The 22056-nt window shown below is 44.7% G+C and overlaps 1 protein-coding gene across 1 annotated transcript in view; it reads left to right on the top strand.

The window, feature by feature from the left end:
- SUSD1 (sushi domain containing 1) overlaps positions 1–22056 on the top strand; it is a 108341-nt gene that overhangs the window by 72183 nt on the left and 14102 nt on the right. Inside the window, exons 9-10 of the mRNA XM_011941763.1 lie at positions 14614–14710; positions 18903–19161. Of these exons, the coding sequence (XP_011797153.1) occupies positions 14614–14710; positions 18903–19161 (356 nt within the window). The remainder of the gene's footprint in view (positions 1–14613; positions 14711–18902; positions 19162–22056) is intronic.

Genomic DNA, 22056 nt, shown 5'->3' with positions numbered 1-22056 from the left:
AAAACTCCATCTCAAAAAAAAAAAAAAAAAAAAAGGTAGATTACTATCAGGGGACAATGATTGCAGTCCTCTTGCTATAGGGCCCCACTAAATTCACTTTCCACTCATTTTCTCCTCCCTCTTCACATCTGTGACCCCCACTTCATACATGCTCTGAGCAAATACTAAGTGTATTAGTTTCTTGATTCTTATTTCACTGAGAAATTAGAAGTAGTCAGGTGAGGACTTCCCACCCTCAGCCCTGCTGTTCCTCCCTGCATCCCCTGTTCTGCCTCCCTGCCTGTCCCTGCTCCCGTGTAAGGCTGCCATCCCCTCAACTTGTGCATTAGATCCCATCCCTTCTTCCCTGATCAGCACTTCCCCTCAATACAGAATTATCCTCAGCATTACCTAGCATGTCTCTCTTATTAATGAAAAGAAAGAAAAAATGAACAGACCTTCTTTGAGCCCGTATTTGTCTTCAGCTACTTTGCCTTCTTTCTGCCCCTTTCTATGAAAACTCCTTGAAAGAAATGGCTGTTCTGTAGGCTCTGCATCCCTACCTTCTTTTCCCGCTTTCACTCATCCCACGTAGGAAACATACATCTTCATTGCTTTACTGAAAGGCTCTTCGTTTCGTTGCCGTCTTGCCAAATCCAATGGCCAGTTTTGTTCTTATCTGATTTTCTCCATAGCGTTGACACTCCCTCCCTCGAAAACCCCTCTCTCTTGGTTTTGGTTCCTTCTGCCTTGCTGTCCCCTCTCAGTCTTCTTTGCTAGCTCCATCTTCTTTTATGATCCCTCTTCAGCCTCCTTTTCTTCATTATCTACCTTTTCTGCTCAGGTAATCTCAACCCATCTCACGGCTGTAAATATTACCTATATGCAGAGGATTTCCAAAGACCAATTTCTAGTCCCAGCCTCTCCTTTGAGCACCAGACTCATATATCCACCCATCTTCTACACATGTCCTATTGAACATTGAATAGGCAAATCAAATGGAACTTGTGATTTCTCACCTCTGCCCGTATCCCCAAATCTATTTCCACCCAGGCTTCTCTGTCTCTGACCAGTTATTCTCCGTCTGTTATTGGCATTCCTATTCACCCAATTGTTTAGGCCAAAACCAAGTCCCAACTAGTTCTATGCCAGCCCCAAATTTCTCATCTGTCAACAAGCCCTGTTGGCTTACTGTCTGAAATATATTCTGAATTCAACCACTTCTCCCCACCTGTGCCTTTTCCACAACTACCCTAATCCAAGACAGCAACCTCTTGCTTCTCCCTGACCTTCTTGCAGTTCCTTAAATGGGTCAAAGTTTTTCCAGCCTCCAGACTTTTCCATCTGCAGTTCATACTTCCCGGGACACTGTCAACATATGGCTTCTCCACAGTTGTTCAGGTGCCTGCTCAACTGCCATCACCAGCCTCCATGCTATTACTCTGTATCTACTTATCCTGCTTAAATTTCTTCATAGAGCTTCATATTAATAAAAAATATGAATTATTAGTTTTTAAAGATAGGGTCTCACTCTGTCACCCAGGCTGGAGTGCAGTGGTGCAATCATAACTCACTGCAGCCTTGAGCCCTTGGGCTGTAGCAATCCTTCTGCCTCAGCCTCCTCAGTAGCTGGGAGTACAGGCGCATGTAACCATGCCTGGTTAGTTACAAAAGGTTTTTTTTTTTTTTTTTTTTCTGTAGCAATGAGGTTCTCCCTATGTTGCCTAGGCTGGTCTTGAACGTCTGGCCTCAAGTGATCCTCCCATCTGGCCTCCCAAAGTGTTGAGATTATAGGCACGAGTCTCTGTGCCCAGCCTAGAGCTTGTTTTCTGAAAACCTTTTTTTTGTTTGTTTATTTTCTTTCTCTCCCACTAAAATAGGAGATTCTTGAAGACAGTGATTTTTGTCTGTATGTTTTACATTAAATCCTCAGCGAGTAAGATTGGTACTGATAGATAGCATAACAGCCCAAAATTTTAAAATAACAGCCAGTTGGTCGTATTGGTATTGAGGAGATGTCTGGTTAGGCAATGAAATCTTGCTACCAAAAAGAATTCCCCACATTTTGGGCTGGAGAGACAAATGGTATTCAGTTTGGGCATTTCTTTCTGTGGTGACTTATTAAAATGAATAGCGATTCCATCTCCATTTCCTACTCTGTGGTCTTTATCATGTTTGGATGCTGTGCTTTTCTGGTTTGAAGGGCCATTGCATATTTTTTTGAGTTAAGGGGAGGGAGTTTCATTTTGATGAGACACTTACTCCTACCTTGTTTTGTAGGCTGAATAGAGCTTTAGTGGCTCAAGTTCCCTCTTTCTGTGCTCATGGCCACCAGGGGACATTGTTGAGCTGTTTAATGTTCATTGAGATAACTATTTTCCAACTCCACCCATGTTAAAGGATTTGTAATTTTAAAAAAGCACAAAAAAATCAAGTTGCTTAGATCTTATGAAAGAGTTAAAAAAAAAAACAAAAACCAACCCCTTTCTTTTATACAAGGAGGGAAAAAGAAAAGCTTACTTATTGATGTGAAGAGATACTCGTGGTTGCCTAAGATGTGTGTGGCCTTATTTCGGTAAAATCATGAACTTTTGAATTTTGGCAGAAATGTTAGGCTAAGGATTTGGGTCTGGACAATGTAGCTGCTCATTTCCCAGAAGGAAAGAGAGTGGAATTTCCCTTCTGAGTATCTTACATTAAATCTTACTGATGGGAACAGGATGTAAACAAGTGCTTTAAATACATCGCTGACCTCAGAGGACAGTGAAGGTTCTAGGAATGTTGAGGGACAGAAGCAAGTGTTTCGGTGAATGCAGGAAAGCAGGGGCTGCAGGGGGTGGGTGAGATGGAGCTGTGGCCTCACGGTGTTTCTGACTCTTGGCTGATAGGCTTCAGATGGCACATTGAATGGAATTCTTCCCCCACAGCACATATCCCCTTTAGGACAGGGCGAGGAACAAAGTTTCATCCTTTTTTTTTTTTGAGACAGAATTTCGCTTTGTTGCCCGGGCTGGAGTGCAGTGGCGTGATCTCGGCTCACTGCAACTTCCACCTCCTGAGTTCAAGTGATTCTTATGTCTCAGCCTCCCAAGTAGCTGGGATTACAGGTGTGTGCCACCACGCCTGACTAATTTTGTATATTTAGTAGAGATGGGGTTTCACCATGTTGACCAGGCTGATCTTGAACTCCTGGCCTTAAGTGATCCACCCACCTTGGCCTCCCAAAGTGCTGGGATCACAGGTGTAAGCCACTGCACTGGCTTCCTTCCCTTCCTTTCCCTTTTCCTTTCTTTTTTTGAGACAGAGTCTTTCTCTGTTGCCCAGGCTCTGTTGCCTAGGCTTGCTCTGTTGCTCACACAGTGGTATGATCTCGGCTCACTGCAACCTCCATCTCCCAGGTTCAAGCGATTCTCATGCCTCAACCTCCCAAGTAGCGGGGATTACAGGCACGCACCACCAGGCCCGTCGAATTTTAAAAATACATTTTTAGTAGAGATGAGGTTTTGCCATGTTGTCCAGGCTGGTCTCAAACTCCTGACCTCAAGTGATCTGCCTGCCTTAGCCTCTCCAAGTGCTGGGATTGCAGGCATGAGCCACTGCCCAGCTGAGTATGCTATTTTCTTGCTAAGTCTAAAAGCTTGTAGGCAACATTTTCTTATAGGGAGAGAGAGAGAAAGAGGAAACCAGAGAGAGAAGAGAGAGGATGATGGGGGTGGTTGGGGGGGAGGGGAAGAGAGAGAAAGAGTGAGCGTGAGAAAGCCAATACATACATAAATGTGGAGATAAACCAGACCACTTGTCTTATACAACGTGGTGATCATTTGAGATGGAATGTTTATTATGGAACCAAGCATGCTGGAGGAGCAAAGGGAAGAAAAGATGAAAAGGAAATTATTTATTCCCATGTCTTCAGTACCAAGGCTGGCAACGTCTTTGAGAAATTTCCCGTCTCTCATTGTATTCATAACAAGAAAAAGGAAAGTACTTTTTCAGATGGCTAGGAAAACACAGGTGTGTCCCAGGCATTTATCAGATTGTCACTTTATCAGAGAGGTCCAGCCAGGACTGCCCTGATCCTCCCCGTCCCTGCCTCTGACGCTGCCCTCCACGACGGGATATCCTCAGGGAAGACTGTGCAGGACCAGGTCTCTTGGTTTCTTTTACCGAGACTGCTCTTTCATGCCATGCTCTCGTCCTCAGTGAGAAATGCATCTCCCCTGGCTGGTTCCAGGGTGCCACACTTATCCCTGGGTGGCTCCCTGGCTCCCGGAGGACTGAAGCTGCACCACAGGTCAGCAGAGGGACTGGCCTTCATGCCAGCTGTTTTCCTTTCCAAGTCTCCATGGACACAGGCTCTTTTGATATCTGGAACCCTAACATTAGGTCAGGCAAGGAAAGGCACGTTTGCCCTTCCATGCTTCCACGGTCCGCCTATTTCTCTCATTCCCAGAAATCTCCCAACTGCTTTCTAGCTTCAAAACAAACCCCAAGTCCCCACGTAAATGGCTGTGTGGGGATGGGTGTCTCCCAGACCCTCTTGCTACCAGCACCTGAATCCCAGCCAATGTTGGCTTTTATAAAACGTGCATGAGAAGGTTTTCTTAGATCAGAAGCCTGGAAACCAGAGTTTCTGTGTGGGTTGGGAGTAGGGGAGGGGGATGCCGAGATGTAACCATTTAATTTAGCAAATATTTATTTATTTACTTGTATTTGTTAAAAATGAGATGGGTTGGCCAGGTGCGGTGGCTCATGCCTGTAATCCCATCCCAGCACTTTTGGAAGCTGAGGTGGGTGAGTTCGAGACCAGCCTGGCCAACATGGTGAAACCTAACCTCTACTAAAAATACAAAAATTAGCTGGGTGTGGTGGTGGGTGCTTGTAATCCCACCTACCTGGGAGGCTGAGGCAGGAGAATCTCCTGAAGCCAGGGAGGTAGAGGTTGCAGTGAGCCGAGATTGTGCCACTGCAATCCAGCCTGGACAACAGAGCAAGACTCTGTCTCAAAAAAAAAAAAAAAAAAAAAAGGAAAAAAAGAAAAGAAAAGAAAGAAAGAAAAAAGAGATGTCTTGAGAAGCCACTAGCAAATATTTTTCGATTGGTTATGCACAAAGACCTGTGCTGCCTACTGAGGAAGTACCGATGAAAAGAAATTAATTGGTTTCTTCTCCTTGGGAGGTCAAGTCTCATAACTTTATTGATAGAGAAGATCTGTCTAGCTGATGACTTGTGGTGGAAGCTACTATTTTTTCTGTTGCCTCCAATTTTAATTTACCATGCTTTGGATGGGATGATATATCTGGAGAGGTGCCTGAGGATTAGAAAAGAACCATCATGGTGTGTTTATTTTTCTACCTACTTTTTATTATAGAAAATTCAGAAAAGTAGCATTGTACTGGGTTTTTGGGCAGTGGAGTTGTATTTTAATTCAATTGTTTGTGTTTACTTGAAGTTTGTAGTACAAAGTTGGATATGTTGCTGAGTTTTGATGCAGATAAAATTTTCTTCCATTTTTGGTTCTTTTTGTTCATTTTCATGGGTTTTACATGGAGAAATTTTAACACATTTGTACTTACACTACTCTTTTTCTTTGCTTGATTTAATAGTTTACCTTCATTAGTGATATTAATCTTGATAAATATTACAAATTCCTACTCCAAGGCTATTTCCTCTTTTATTTTCTTTTCAATTTTTTTTTTTTGAGACTGAGTTTCATTATGTTGCCCTGGCTGGAGTGCAGTGGCCGATCTCGGCACACTGCAACCTCTGCCTCCTGGGTTCAAGCTATTCTTCTGCCTCAGCCTCCCAAGTAGCTGGGACTACAGGCACGTGCCACCACGCCCGGCTAATTTTTGTATTTTTAGTAGAAGTGGGGTTTCACCATGTTGGCCAGGCTGGTCTCAAACTCCTGACCTCAGATGATCCACCTACCTTGGCCTCCCAAAGTGCCAGGATTACAGGCATGAGCCACTGTGCCAGGCCTTTTCAATATTTTTTGACATTTAAACATTTAAAATTTTTAGGTAATCAGTTCTATTGATGCCTTTATAGTTTCTGCCTCTGGTCATGACAAGAAAAGCCTTTCTCACTCTGAAATCAAATTAATTCTTATTCTCTAATATTTTCTTATCCTTCTTACTAGTTTTTCTTTTTGCATTTATTTTATTTGTTCTCTTTATTTTTATTAAAAAAATTTTTTTAAGACATGGTGGTTTCACTCTATCACCCAGGCTGGAGTGCTGTGGCACAATCAATCATAGCTTACTGCATCCTCAAACTCTTGGGCTCAAGCAGTCCTCCTGCCTCAGCCTCCCAAGTAGCCAAGACTACAGGTGCATACCATCACACCCTGCTAATTTTTTACTTTTTGTAAAGATGAAGTCTTACTGTGTTGCCCAGACTGGTCTCAAACTCCTGGGCCCAAGCAATCATTTTTGCCTAGGCCTCCCCAAAAGCTAGGATTATAGGTGGGAGTCACTGTACCTGACCTGCTTTTTTGCGCTTAAAATTTAGGTTCCGGCTGGGCACAGTGGCTCATTCCTGTAAGTCCAGCGCTCTGGGAGGCTGAGGAGAGAGGACTGCTTGAGTCCAGGAGTTCAAGGCTGCAGGGAACTATGATCATGGCAGTGCACTCCAGCCTGGGTGACACAGTGAGACCACTTTTCTAAAAAAGAAAAAAACAGCAAAACACAAAAACCCCTCCAAAAAACCACTTAGGTTCATTTGGAATTCATTCTGATGTCTGATATAAGGCTAAATTTACATGGTAATTTTTCTCCCCAGCTGTAAGTCAGTTCCCTATCACCTTTGGAAATACTGACCATCCACGCCACCTGGTACATTTCTTTGGGTCTATTTCTAGACCGTCTAGACTGCTTTATCTGTCCTGTGCGTGTACTTTACTATTTCAATTGTTGTAATTTTATGATACATTTAATTTTTTTTTTTTTGCAGAGTAAATTCTCCTTCATTACTTTTCCCCACATTTCCCCCTATGTGGGAATTTCTTTTGTCATTTGCTTCTAGCAGAGGATGGATATTCCTGACATCCGAGAATGGTAATGAAGGTCTCTGTTCTGGTTCCTCTCCCATCTCACACACCCAGGGTGAAAGAGCTGTACTTTCCAGCACAGGCAGGACCCGTTTCTTGCCTTGGGTCTAATTCAGTTTAAATCAGTAATGAGGCTGATGGAAAGGAGAGCACGTCTGCCCAGGACATCAGTTTGGGAGACAAGGAAGAGCACCTTGGAAAATTCAGCTGAAAGTCAAGTTTGTTTCGCCTTAAAATGTGACTGAGAACCAGCCTGATGAGACTTAGGCTTGTATGTTGGAGAGAAAAAGTAGACTGTTTAAAATATAAGGCAGGGGCTGGGCATGGTGGCTCATGCCTATAATCCCAGCACTTTGGGAGGCCGAGGCAGGTGGAATCACCTGAGGTCAGGAGTTTGGGACCAGCCTGGCCAACATGGTGAAACCCTGTCTCTACTAAAAATACAAAAATTGACCGGGTGTGGTGGTGCATGCCTGTAATCCCAGCTACTCGAGAGGCTGTGGCAGGAGAATTGCTTGAGCCTGGGAGGCGGAGGCCGTAGTGAGCTGAGATCGCACCGTTGCACTCCAGCCTGGGTGACAAGAGCTAAACTCAGTCTCAAAAAGCAAAAACAAAAACAGAAAACAAAAAATAAAATATAAGGTGGGGAGGCCTTAGGCAAACAGAGCAGAAAATGGTCTCAAAGTCACATGTTGATTGAACCAGATGACCGTGGTGCCTTGAAAGCTGGGACCCTAGATTGGGAACGAGCAACGTCACCTGGACCAAGCAGGGGGATGGCTTTCCTGCTCTGTCTGCAATGGCCTCTTCTGAGCTCAGTGAGCACTTTGTTCTGCTGCTCCTGGGTGGTTTTAAAATGTTAGCCAAGAGATTAGAGGAACTAGAATTATTACTCTTGGAGAAGAACAAAGAGGAGTAACTTAAAAGAGCCGGTGTAGGCGGGGTGGGCAGGCAGGGGACTGCGCGGAGTTGTGACACAGAAAAGAGTAACCAGTTAATCTCCACCTGGGCTGAAAAGTGGAAATACGTAATAAAAAACGTTAATTTTACCGTGACAACAAAACATCACAAGTGAAAGGGCATTTCAGTGATAGCAAAGGGCCTGAGGGCAGTTAGATCTCAAAGGGAAGGGGTACGTTCCCAGGGGACATGTGGGGGCTTTTCCTCTCTCCTCCATCACTGCCACAGGAATCCAGCTGTTGTCTTCTCAACTATATCCTAAGGACTCTCTCTCTGGACTGCTCTTGAAAATAGCACAGATCTTCATTTCAACAAATGAGTGATGTGAGGCCTAGACTCTAAGCAGAGGCTTTTCCAGGTGACCTCCTGGGGCACCTGGCAATCCCACAGGTTTAGGAAAGACATGATCTATGTTGCAGTGTCTAAGAGACCCTGGGAGAAATTCTAGACTTAACACTGTTTCATAAAGGCCACAAAGTTCTCTTACTCTTCCACCTGGTCTTAAAGCCTGGGTTTCTTGGTGGTCCGCCCTTGGCCCCCATCTCTCCTGAGATACACCGTCTCCCTGGTGGCCAGGTTCACTCCTCCCCGTGAGCTGCCTCTGTATCTCCACCACGGGGTTTGCTCCTAGGCTTCAGACCTATGTTTCTAACAGCCTGCTGGAGGATTCCTTACACACTTCAGCCTGAACAGACCTAGAAGCGAGCTGCTTCTCGTCTTCCCCAAGACTTGGTAAATGACGTCACCACTGACTTGGTTGCCAGATTCCTGCCGTCTCTCCCCTGAGCAAGGCTTCCATTTGTCCCCTCTTTTCCATTCTCTGTGCTCAAGCACTTCCCACCTAGATTATTGGACAACCTGTGTTTTTGGCCTTTTTCTGTTCATCCTTCGATCAGCTCTCTAAATTGTATTTTTGTGCAGATCTGCTAAAATTTTTTTTTTTTTTTGAGACAGGGTCTAGCTGTTGCCCAGGCTGGAGTGAAGTGGTGCAATCTTGGCTCGCTGCAACCTCCGCCTCCTCAAGTAATCCTCCCATCTCGACCTCCTAAGTAGCTGGGATCACAGGTGCACACCACTGTGCCTGGCTAATTTTAAAAATTTTTTGTAGTGGCAAGGTTTCATCATGTTGCCCAAGCCGATCTTGAACTCTTGGCCTCAAACAACCTGCCTGCCTCAACCTCCCAGAGGTTTAGGGATTACAGACATGGGATTACAGGCATGGGATTATAGGCATGAGCCACTGCACCCAGCCTGCTAAAAATCTTTAAATGGCTTCTCATTACTTCCATAACCTCAGATCTCTCAGATCTGACCCACACCTATCCCTCTAACTTGACCACCTACTTCTACTCTGCCAGACCTCAACCTTTCAGCCAGGGACTCCATGTAGTTCTGTCCCTCCCTGCCGCCACCTCATGCCTCTGCAGATGTCTATTTCCGTGTTTGATAGGCTCAGCTCCCTGCCTTCAGTTGGATGTTGCTGCTCACATCCACAGCACTCTGTGTATAACTCCATCACAGCTCTGACCACTACCTTTACAAAACTGTCTTCATGATTACGCTCCAAGCTCCCGGAAAGCAGAAACCATGTCTTCCATGCTTGTCTCCCCCAGCCTAGCACAGTGCCTGGGCAGAGGTGGCTAATGGGTGTTTGTTGAATGCAGATATATGAATAATATATATGGTAGTGCTTTAACAACTGTAAAGGTCCAGGCAGGTCTAAGTTTTTATTTATTATAATTTGAGATTGAGGGTTTCTACCCCAAAGCTATTTTCTAATCCGGTAAATACCGTCTTGAGAATCTATTTTGGCCTCAGAGTCCTTCGATTCATAGTGGCAGGGTTTAGGGCTAGGGTGGGGGCTGGGGGGAGGCATTCATACATGTATTTTTAATATATCTTTCTCTTTCCTTCCATCATGCCCTTCCTCCCTTGCCCTACTGAGCTGATGCAGTGATAGACTTTGAAGGAGGGGTGGTTTAGTCCAGGGTCTAAAGGGAGTTCTTAAGGCAGTTCGTCCTGCTGTCCTCACGTCTCCACCACCCAAGCGGTTTAGGATGTGCCTGGAATTCACAGCAATTCTTCTTACACAAATGCATAAGGACCGCTTCCCTACTGTGTCCACTTGGCCTAGCACCAGAATTCCTGCCAGTACACAGCTGAGGGTTCTGCCCTTCCACAGAATACCAAGGCGCTGGATGCATTCTGTAGTCAGGGCTCTTTTGGTTGCAAGGGACAGAAACCCAACTCCAACAAGCTTAAGCAGGTGGAATTTGTGGGATCACAGAACTGGGAAGGCCAAGGATGGATCTCGCTTGGAGACAACAAGCTCCAGCCACATGTGATGTCACCACAGCCCCATTGCTCTTCCAGCCATGAGGCCCTCTTTCTGCCAAACTCTTCCAGCCAGACTTTGAAGGATGGACATTGTACTGTTGGCCTACCTGGTACTTACAGCTACAATCTAAGAAGAAGAATAAAACCCTCCAATCTTCTAGGCCTGGCATGGTGGCTCATGCCTGTAATCCCAGCACTTTGGGTAGATCAGCTGAGGTCAGGAGTTTGAGATCAGCCTGGCCCACATGGTGAAACCCCATCTCTACTAAAAGTACAAAAATTAGCTGAGCGTGGTGGCGCTTGCCTGTAATCCCAGCTACTCAGGAGGTTGAGGTAGGAGAATCGCTTGAACCTGGGAGGCAGAGATTGCAGTGAGCCAAGATTGTGCCACCGTACTCCAGCCTGGGTGACAGAGCAAGACTCCATCTCAAAAACAACAACAACAACAAAACAAATAAATAACAAGAACAAAAAGCCTCCAATCTCCTACAGTTAAACAGATTGCTCTTTTTGAGCCATCTTCTGACTGAGGAATGACAATCCATGATCCCTGGGCCCTGGGTCAGTGGGGTTTTGGAGTACTGGGAATGCTGGCCCCATAAGAACCATGTGGGAAGGAGAAGGGCCGCTCTCCACAGAAAAAGGGATGCTGAGCACATACATATAAAGTATGTAGCATATGAAAAGACAACGTGTACGAACTCGGAGAATCTCAGGCACAGGGTGTCCCATCTTTGGGAGTTTTGCAGTTACAGGGTTGCAGCTTTCCGTGGTCTCTTCCAGGTTTGTTTTCTTTCAAGCCCCTGTTCATTCAGCAGAATGCCTCTCCAGCCCTGACTTAAGGACACTGCCTTTTTTGCCTGGCTTCTGTTGCCACCCTCTGTCCTGTGAGGAACCCTTTTTCTATATCACAAGTCACAGTCCCCTGAATGGCATTTCCTGTGTGCTCAAGTTGGGAAGGAGCTAAACCTGTCCCTATGACCTCCCTCCTGAGTTTTTTCTTTTCTATTCATCCCTTCCCTTTGAACCTGCTAATTAAGAGATATTTGTTGTTTGACACCCCCAGGACCCCCAAGCTCTGTTCCTTATGGTCTCAGGCTGGGGATGGCACAGAGGTCTGTCATTCCTCAGGGATTTGTAATTCCAGGTTTCTCCTTCTAGGTCATGGTTTAATCTCAGGCAAAGTGAACACAAGCATTGTCATAGCCTGGCAATGTAGCAAAGGAGACTTTGGAGTCAAATTACCCTGAGTCCACACTTGGCTCGGCTGGCCGTCTTCTAGTGGTGTGACTCAGCTGGCCTGAGCCTTGATTTCCTCGCTGATAAGATAGAGATGATTGTCATGCAGAGCTGCTGTGAGGACTTGTTGAAACAGCAGAGGCAAAGTTCCTAGCATAGAATTGGCAACTAGTAGCTCAAGTGATATTATACACTTGAGGTGCCAACAGGCACTGAGGGCTGCGGTGTTCCAGGCACTGTTTTATTCCCTTTACTTGTGTTGACTTATTAACTATTATTGTTAATCATTATTAATTGGCTCATTAATTCCCTCAGAGGTAGAAGTTGCTTTTACCCCTATTTAACAGATGAGGCTGCTGGAGCTGTAAGTGATAGAACCAGGATAGCAACCCAAATCCTGTGTTCCTACCCACTACATCATACTATCTCTGCAGTTTAACTGTAGTCTAGCTTCTCTGATGTGAGCCACACTGGGTAGACCTCTAACTCTGCAGTAATTGTGGCAAGTGGATCATTTTCTTGGAGTTGATGGGTTTGTAAAATCTTTGGGTATTCGATGTTTTTATTTTTATTTTTTGAGATAGAGTCTCGCTTTTTTGTCCAGGCTGGAGTGCAGTAGCACGATCTTGGCTCACTTCAACCTCCGCTCCCAGCTTCAAGCGGTCCTCCTGCCTCAGACTCCCAAGTAGCTGGGATTACAGGGGTGTGCCACCATACCTGGCTAATTTTCGTGTTTTTTAATAGAGACAGGATTTCACCATGTTGCCCAGGCTAGTCTCGAACTCCTGACCTCAAGTGATCTGCCCACCTCTGCCTCCCAAAGTGCTGGGATTACAGGCATGAGCCACTGTCCCTGGCCAGTGTTTTTAAAGTAGAGTTTGTTAATTCACTCAAAGCTAATGGAAATTTGCCAGATCAATTGGTAGAACCAAATCTTCAAGATACTCCAAGGTGAATGAGAGAGGTGTGTAGCAGAGCATGAGTTCAAATTCTGACTCTACTACTTGCTAATTGTGTGGCCTTTGGACAAGTAACAATCTCTCATGTATCAATTTCCTCATCTATAAAATGAGTTTTTCTAAGATAGTAACTGTACTTGTTCCACCTCTGAGTTTAGGGAAATTGAAGAAGATACATAAATGTTAGAGAGGGATCAAAGTAATCAGTTTTATTGCTGGTAAAACTGGTTTGGGTCTGAGGCTTCTTTTGTTTTTTTTTTTTGAGACAGAGTCTCACTCTGTCACCCAGGCTGGAGTGCAGTGGCATGATCTCGGCTCACTGCAACTTCCACCTGCCCAGTTCAAGTGATTCTCCTGCTTCTGCCTCCCGAGTAGCTGGGATTACAGGCGTGCGCCATCACGCCCAGCTAATTTTTGCATCTTTAATAGAGACAGGGTCTCACCATATTGGCAAGGCTGGTCTCAAACTCCTGGTCTCAGGTGATCTGCCTGTCTTGGCCTCCCAAAGTGCTGAGATTACAGGCGTGAGCCACTGAACCTGGCCAAAATGAAGCTTCTTGAACTTCCTCCCACACCTACACTTTGTGCCCCACTCATGGGGAAGTTGAAGCTATAGTGCAGTGGTCCCCAACTTTGTTGGCACCAGGGACTGGTTTCATCAGAGACAATTTTTCCACGGACTGGGGTGGGTAGGGGGATGGCTTTGGGATAAAATTGTTCCACCTCAGATCATCAGGCATTAGATTCTCATAAGAAGTGCGCAACCTAGATACCTTGTATGCACAGTTCACAATAGGGTTCAGGCTCTTATGAGAAACTAATGCTGCCACTGATCTGACAGGAGGTGGAGCTCAGGCGGGAATGCTTGTCCACCTGCTGCTCACCTCCTGCTGCGTGGCCTGGTTCTTAACAGGCTGCAGACTGGTACTGGTCCACCACCTGGGGTTGGGAACCCTGGCTATAGGGCAAATGTAGACCAGGCTTCAGGCTTACCTTGACTCAGGTTTGCCTAGAGATGGACAGTGGGACTAGGAGGTGGGAAATCACCTGTTCTGCCTTCAGGCAGCCCCGACCTCACAAAAAAAAAAAAAAAGAAAGAAAGAAAAATAAAAAAATAAGGATGGGGCCACATGGGAGCTAGCTGTTTCACAAATCACAGGGATGGATAGAAGGCCAGGTGGAAGCTCTTTTCCTAATACTTTGGGGAGGGAAGAAGTTCCTACCTTGCATGGGTAGGAACCCCAAGAGAGGGAGCAAATGACTGCTTCTATAAACATCATCCACTTGGTAGCCCTGTTGAGATTAAGTAAGATGAGGCATATGTAGAACACCTCTAGTGTGAATGATTAGTGCGCAATATGTCTTACTTAGCATGTTACCCACAAGGCAGAATGGCAGTTAGCACATTTATACCATGACTAACTACCAGTGAGGTGCAAGAACGCTGGTCTCAGCCAGTCAGTATAGTTTCCTCCTGATGGAAAACCTATTTGGGAAATCTTGTTGCTGGGGGCGTGAAAGTAAGGACAGAGAGCTCTGTGATTATAAAGGATATAGAAGGCTGATGTGGTGGTCTTCTCTGCCAAGTAGGAATCTACCCATCAAGCAAACTGTAATGCCCACCACATCTATCCTCTGCCAGTACCACAGTATACTCATCACTTCTTTTTATTGTGGCAAAATACACATCACATAAAATGTGCCATTTTAACATCTTGAAGCACACAGTTTATTGGCATGTTGTGCAACCATCACCACTGTGTATTTCCAAGATTTTTTCATCACCCCAAGGAGAACCTGTGTGACCATTAAGCAATTCCCTACATGCCCCTTCCACCCCCAGCAACCTCTTCTTTCTCTGTGAATTTGTCTATGTTAGATTTTTCATCTAAGTGGAATGGTACAGAATCTGTCCTTTTGTGCCTGGGGTATTTCACTTAGCATGGTCATCCACATTGTGGCATGTACAGAATAGGCTCCTCGCTTCTGAAATTAAAACTTTCCTTTTAATAGCCCTCACGAGGACCTCTTTTGTCCTGCTTTTTACTTGTTCCGATCACACCCCTTTTCTTCTTTTCAACATGTTTTCAGAGCCTCCCCTGCCAGAAGTAGAATTTTTTACGGTGCACGGAGGACCCCTACCACGCCTCAGACTGAGGAAAGCCAAGGAGAAAAATGGACCAATCAGGTCAGTAGCTGTCCTTTCTCCACGGTTGCCCGGTGATCCCCACGGAGTGATTTGGAAACTTTGATTTTGGTGAGGAGAAGACTTCTGTGTTGGTGGCTGTACTTGGGTTGTTAGAACAATGCAGCTGGGGCCTCTTTTGTTTCCTTGGGTACAGAGTTGCGTTTAATCCCAACCAGCATCCTTTCTAATGGAGAGAGAGATTTCTTTTTTTTTTTTTCTTTGAGATGGAGTCTTACTCTAGTCATTCAGGCTGGAATACAGTGTTGCGATCTCAGCTCACTGCAGTCTCCACCTCCTGAGTTCAAGTGATTCTCCTTCCTCTGTCTCCTGAGTAGCTGGGATTACAGGCGTGCGCCACCATGCCTGGATAATTTTTGTATTTTCAGTAGAGACAAGGTTTTGCCATGTTGGCCAGGCTGGTCTCGAACTCCTGACCTCAGGTGATCCACCCACCTCGACTTCCCAAAGTGCTAGGACTACAGGCGTGAGCCACCGCCCCTGGCCACATAGAGAGAGTGCTAAAGGACCATATATACAAGCATTTGGGCGGTTTAGCTCAAGAAATTAAATCCATTCCTTTGGTCGCTGGGCAAGCATGGGTTGCGTGCTTAGGACATGTCAGGACTGTCCTTTGCACTCATGTCTCATAGTATATCCTTTATGGATGGGGGGTCAGGGGCATCATTTCATTTCTCAAAGGCAGAATATGTTGCCCTGTATGTAAGGTTGATCTTGCGGGGTGTGCAGTGCTGTCTGAAAAGATCATTTAGGTAAATCTTTCTGTCTTTTCTTGCATTGAGTCATGGGCAAGACACTACGTAATTAATGACTGCTTCTGGGATTCCAGATGGCATTAGGATGGAATTGATTTACCTCAGTTGGAGGACTACACTGTGTTCAGTGAAATGTTTTATTTGCAAAGGTCACGGCAGGATTAGGAAAGTAGCATCAGTCCCTTTTTTAGAGAGGAAGATTGAGGTTGGAGTGGAGAGATGAACAGCTTGCTCACAGCACCAGGTCAAGGAGCTGACAATGTACATGGCCTCACCAGCCTCGCCGTTGTCTCTCCTGACCCTTCAGTAAAATCAAGGTTAAAAAAAAAAAGTGAGATGTTATAAAATTACAAAAAAGAAAGTCTGGTGATATTATCTGTATATCCATTTATAATAAAACTTAGTGTTTTCCTGCTTTTATATTCATTTAAATTCAGTAAATGTGCAAAGATCTCTCCAGGGATGGACATTGTATAAATTGTTCTGATTCTTGACAAATTACCAGAAGGCATTGTAATTCTGTCATTATAAAGAGAACAGAAGTTGTGAGGTCACTTCCTGAGAGCATTTGCAAGAACAAATGTGATATTTATGTCAAATAATGACATAATGCAAAAAGAAAAGCCAAATGACAGCTTACCTTTGTGGCTATATGCCGGCCAGCGCCTCCAAAACAGGAAGTGGAGATCTGTGAGTCATTCGAGGGAGTGTGGTAGTGAAAAAGAGGAGAAAAGTCCTTCCAGAACAGTCATATTCCAAACAGCCACAGTTGCTTCTCTAACGTCACATGGCTAATTACCAGCAGGCAGGGTGGTTTCCTAAGCCTGACTACCTGGTTTGAGCTGGGGGTAGCGGCTTTGCCAGTGTGTGAGACAGGCCTGAGTCTGCTCTGTGCATGGTTTAGGGACAGTGTCTTGGGGTACATAATGGAGCAAGGTCCCTGGGACCAAGCCTCTCCTGAGCTTGCTGATGTTAGGCAGAGGATGGAGCCTGTTGCTGGGGTGCCTTAATGCTCGTGTCTCCCACACCTGCCAGATGATAGGAATCACCTGGGGGCTTTATCAGCGATACAAATTCCCAGACTCTACTCCTAGAGATTTTGATTCAGTAGGTCTGGGATGAGGTCGGGGAATTTGTATAATAATCAGTCAACACAGGTGATTACGATCAGGCTAATTGGGAAGCTGCTTCATACTCTGTCAGTGATGCCTCTAGTGAGCAATGTACAGAACCAAATGGGCACAGGTGAGCCTTGACCACCACCACCTGCATGGAAAGATGAGCGGGATTTGAAGATGTACTTATGGACAGCATGGAGGTGCTGCAACATTTACTGTCTTACCTGCGGCTATGACATAGGGATGTCTTCAAGTCTCGGGGCAAGTTTGTTGTTACAGATGTTCCCCATAGGCAGTGGATGCTTAATAAATGTTTACTGGTGGTGACAACTTATTGCCCTGCAGGTTTTACTTTGTCTCTTTTGTAGAAAGCCCTTGGCTGAAAGTGAGCCAAGACTTTATGAAAATCAGGACGCTTGGCCAGGCACGGTGGCTCACACCTGTAATCCCAGCACTTTGGGAGGCAGAGGCAGGCAGATCACTTGAGGTCAGGAGTTCAAGACCAGCCTGGCCAACATGGTGGAACCGCATCTCTACTAAAAATACAAAAACAAATTAGCCGGGCATAGTGGCGAGTGCCTGTAATCCCAACTACTCAGGAGGCTGAAGCAGAAGAATCGCTTGAACCTGGGAGGCAAAGGTTGTAGTGAGCTGAGATCACACCGCTGCACTCCAGCCTGGGCAGCAGAGCAAGACTCCCTCCTAAAAAAAAAAAAAAGAAAAAAAAAGGAAAGAAAAGAAAGAAAATCAGTGCCCCAAGGATACCTAGGATGTCTGGGAACCTAGTGGGGGGAGACTTTCCATATCCAACACCCACTGTGGAGGTGGGCTCCCTCTTCTTAATCTCGTGATTCATGGGCTCTTAGGAAGCAGGAGATAGGGCATTTGGTATGTGAAGCAGGAAGTTCAAATTTACTGGTAAAATAGAATTACATGGCCTAATGAGTTTTGGAAATTATCCTAGTCATATTTCACACTGACGTATGCTTTTCCCCTTTTCTGAAATTTCAACTCAAGAATCATTCATTGTTGGTGGCGAAGGGGAGGGGCGGGGGTTGAGGGGCTATCATTACCAAAGAACTGTGCGAGGACTTGCAAGAATACAAGAGTCAGTCATTCAGATCCCTGCTATCAAGCCTGATAGAGACAGCTGATGCTCAACAAGGTACAAGAGGCAGGAGCTAAGTACTGGATAGATGGGAATCGAAGGGAAGCGTGATCCATTCTCAGTGCATTTTTCTTCTCACACTTCCTTTCACTGCCAGGCTTTCTATTTGATGGGATAAATAATGAAAGACATAACAAAAACAATACCCATTTGTTAGTGTGTTTTTCTGTCCACAATTGGGGAACAGTTTTTACAGCGCATACATGACATATTACTGTTCTGGCTGTTTCAGGGTGTTGTCAGACTAGATTAACTCATGGTGACTCTGCACTCTTGGCGTCTCATTTATTTCACATGAACTTTGGTATCAGCCCATGAACTGTAGGGAATGTAAATCACATGAGTTCTGTTTCAGGTCACCACATGATTGTCTGCAGCCCTTTTTCCGGACTTAGTACATTCCCTGTGGTAGGCACTCGGTCTCCATGTGACTGCTGAACCCTTTGCACAGTTGGGCTTTATTTGCCCACGTGAAAATCACTGATTAGGTCAACTTTGTGACACACACACAGGGCAGTGATATGTGCAACAACTTCTCCCAGCTAAAGAGGATGTACTTGGCATCTGTCTGCAGCCAGAACTTGGAGAGGTCCCTTGCCCCGTGTCATCTGGCATTAACCCTTTAGGTTCAAACTGGAATTCCATGATGGTTGGAGCTGTCAGACCGTAAATCCCACATGGGCCAGGACTTTTTCTTGTCTAGTGTTGTGTCTCTAGTGCCTAGAAAGAGGCTTATCTCGGCTGGGTGCAGTGGTTCACGCCTGCAATTCCAGCACTTTGGGAGGATGAGGTGGGTGGATTAGGAGGTCAAGACATCGAGACCAGCCTGGCCAACATGGTGAAACCCCGTCTGTACTAAAAATACAAAAGTTAGCTGGGTGTGGTGGCATGTGCCTGTAGTGCCAGCTACTTGGGAGGCTGAGGTAGGAGAATCACTCAAACCCAGGAGGTGGAGGTTGCAGTGAGCTGAGATTGCACCAGTGCACTCCAGCCTAGTGACAGAGCAAGACTCCGTCTCAAAAAAAAAAAAAAAAAAAAAGGCTTATCTCATAGCGGGTATTCAATAAATATGAATGAATGAATGAATTCCCCATGCAAGGGTCTGATGGACACTTCCATTTTTTTTCTTTCAGTTCATATCAGGTGTTAGTGCTTCCCTTGGCCTTCCAAAGCACATTTTCTTGTGATTCTGAAGGCACTGCCTCCTTCTTTAGCAACACCTCTGATGCTGATGGATACGTGACTGCAGAACTACTGGCCAAAGATGTTCCAGATGATGCCATGGAGATACTTATAGGAGACAGGCTGTACTATGGGGAATATTATAATGCACCTTTGAAAAGAGGGAATGATTACTGCATTATATTACGAATCACAAGTGAATGGAATAAGGTATCTTTCTTTCCAAGCTCTTCTGAACTCTGTTTTTTCTTCTTTGCATGAAATTCAAATGTTTGAACACTTGTTTTCCCAGTACTTGAGAGGGACACTGCATGTAACAATCATAAAATGTGTATGAATACTTTGCCTTTATGAAGGATGGACAGGTGAAACCCTTACAGATGATAGGGATTCTGAACCTCCTGGGGGACCTTGCTGAATCAGCATTTAGACTGACCTGGTTTTTGTTTTTACCTTAAGCTTTACAGATGCCCTCATTCTATTGCACTACTGGAGTCTAAGTTGGAAAGAAATATCTAGATTCTCTCTTAACTTCCTTGTGCCCCTGCCAGGCTGCTGCCTCTCTCATTCTCCTGGGAAGCAGAAGATTAGGCACAGCACTGGCCTGTTTTTTGCTTACACCCCTTCTGCGACTGTGGCATAGGTACCACTTTCCCTTCTGCATTGCTTAGAAAGGCTGGTGCTCTTCCAGCAGTGGCTCTTTCCTGAGACATGGAACTCCATATTCATTAGATAATTAGGAAACATCATGTTGCTGTATTCATCAGTCAGGGATGGAAGACCTGGAAGAACCAGGTGATGGTTCTTCATTGTGATGGTTGACCTAGGAGAACCCTAAGCTTGTTGTAAATTCATATGGGTTGGTAATGAAAACTAGAAGGATTATATTAATAGTAATACAAACATCTCTTGACTGATGAATTTGAGATAAAATTAGGTTGTCATTTTGAGTGTAAGGTTCATCGCATATTTAAAACTGAGACACTCTATTAAATTCTGTGTGGGATGCAAATGTAATGTGTCATGAACATGTTTGCTATAAAACCAATAGTTACTTGTAAGACTGTTCAAGTATCAAAGATGTCTAGCAGTGCTTTGTGACAATAATGTAGGAATAAAGAAAGGAAAGTTAAAGCCCAGAAATATATTGCCCTGAACTTACTAAAAAGGTGTTTACAACTTAGACAAGGCCTTTTCATTAGAAAATTACTTGGGGTTCCTGACTTGGAGTTTTTAGCCATAGACAAAACACTGACAATACAACATGAGTGAAATTTAGAGATGGTTCAGAGAGCTATTGTCCTAGATTAAGACTTTGGTTGGGCAGGGTATATTAGTCAGCTTGGGCTGCTATAGTGAAATATGGTAGACTGGGTAGCTTAGGTAACAGACATTTATTTCTCACAGTCTGTGCTGGGAAGCCCAAGATCAAGGTGCCAGCTGATTCAGTTCCCCAGTGAGGACTCTCTTCCTGGTTTGTGGACAGCCGCCTTCTTACAGTGTCCTCACATGGTGGGGATTGAGTGGGTTGGGAAAAGCTCTGATTGCTCTTCCTCTATTTATTAGGACACTTATCCCGTCATGAGGGCTCCATGCTTATAACCTCTTCTGGATCTATTTCTTTCCCAAAGATCCTGCCTCCAAATACCATCACATTGTAGGTTAGAGCTTCAACATGTGAATTCAGGGCAGGAGGTGAGTGGTGAGCAGGGGCATAGACATTTAATTCATAACAGAGGGAATGAAGTTGGAGGTTAGGACAAGAAATCTGGTTTATTAGCCAGGCATGGTGGTATGTGCCCATAGTCCCAGCTACTTGGGAGGCTGAGGCAGGAAGATTTCTTGAGCCTGGGAGGCAGCGGTTGCAGTGAGCCGAGATCATGCCACTGCACTCCAGCCTGGGCAACAGAGTGAGACCCTGTCTCACACACACACGCAAAGAATTCTGGTTTATAGTAAACTTTCCTGTGATGTCATTGATACTCTTTTTCATGTAGCTGAAGAAAAGAATATGTGCTTATTCTTTAGGATGTTAAAGGAGATGAAAGGGCTTTGAAAAAACTTATATTTGGATCTACATGTTTGAATTGTGATGACTTTCCCATGGGTTTCAACTACATTTTTGTGATAATTACAATAAAATCAGTAGTGATTTAATTTTAATTTCTAATTGTGGTAAAATACATACAATATAAAATTTACCATCTTAACCATTTTAAAGTGTTGTTTGATGGCATTAAATTCATCTACATTGTTGTGCAACCAATGTCCAAAACTGTTTTTATCTTGCAAAACAAACTTTATACCCATTAAATGACTCCCCATTCCTTCCTTCCCACAACCCTTGGCAACCAACATTCTACTTTCCGTCTTTTTTTTTTGAGGCAGAGTCTTGCTCTGTTGCCCAGGCTGGAGTGCAGTGGCGCGATCATAGCTCACTGCAGCCTCAACCTCCTGGGCTCAAACCATACTGGTGCTTCCGCCATCTGAGTTAACTTGGACCACAGGTGCACACCATCATGCCCGGCTAATTTTCAATTTTTATTTCTTGTAGAGATGGAGTCTCTCCATGTTGCCCAAATTTCTAGGCTCAAGTGACCCTCCCACCTTCACCTCCCAAAGTGTTGAGATTACAGGCATGAGCCACCACACCAGGCCTTGCTTTTCGTCTTTATGAATTTGACTACTCTAGGTACCTCATATAAGTAGGCTCATTCAATATTTTCTTTTTGTGACTGGCTTATTTCATTTAGCCTAAAGTCTTCTAGGTTCACCCATGTTGTGGCATGTGTCAGAATTTCCTTCCTTTTTAAGAGTGAATAATATTCCATTATATGAGTGTACCACGTTTGTTTATTCACTTATTCGTGGATGGATAATGGGATATTTTCCACCTTTTGGCTATTATGAATAATGCTGCTATGAACATTGGTGTGCAATATCTGTTTGAGTCCCTGCTTCCAGTTCTTTTGTGTATATACCTGGAAGTGGAATTGCTTGATCAAATGATAATTCTATGTTTAATTTTTTGAGGAACTACCGTACTGTTTTCCATAGTGCTATACCATTTTCCATTCCCACTAGCAGTGTGTAGGGGTTCCAATT

This window comes from Colobus angolensis, unplaced genomic scaffold (assembly GCF_000951035.1).
Source record: "Colobus angolensis palliatus isolate OR3802 unplaced genomic scaffold, Cang.pa_1.0 Scaffold103, whole genome shotgun sequence".
NCBI lineage: Eukaryota > Metazoa > Chordata > Mammalia > Primates > Cercopithecidae > Colobus > Colobus angolensis.
This window is presented reverse-complemented; position numbering and strand designations above follow the sequence as displayed.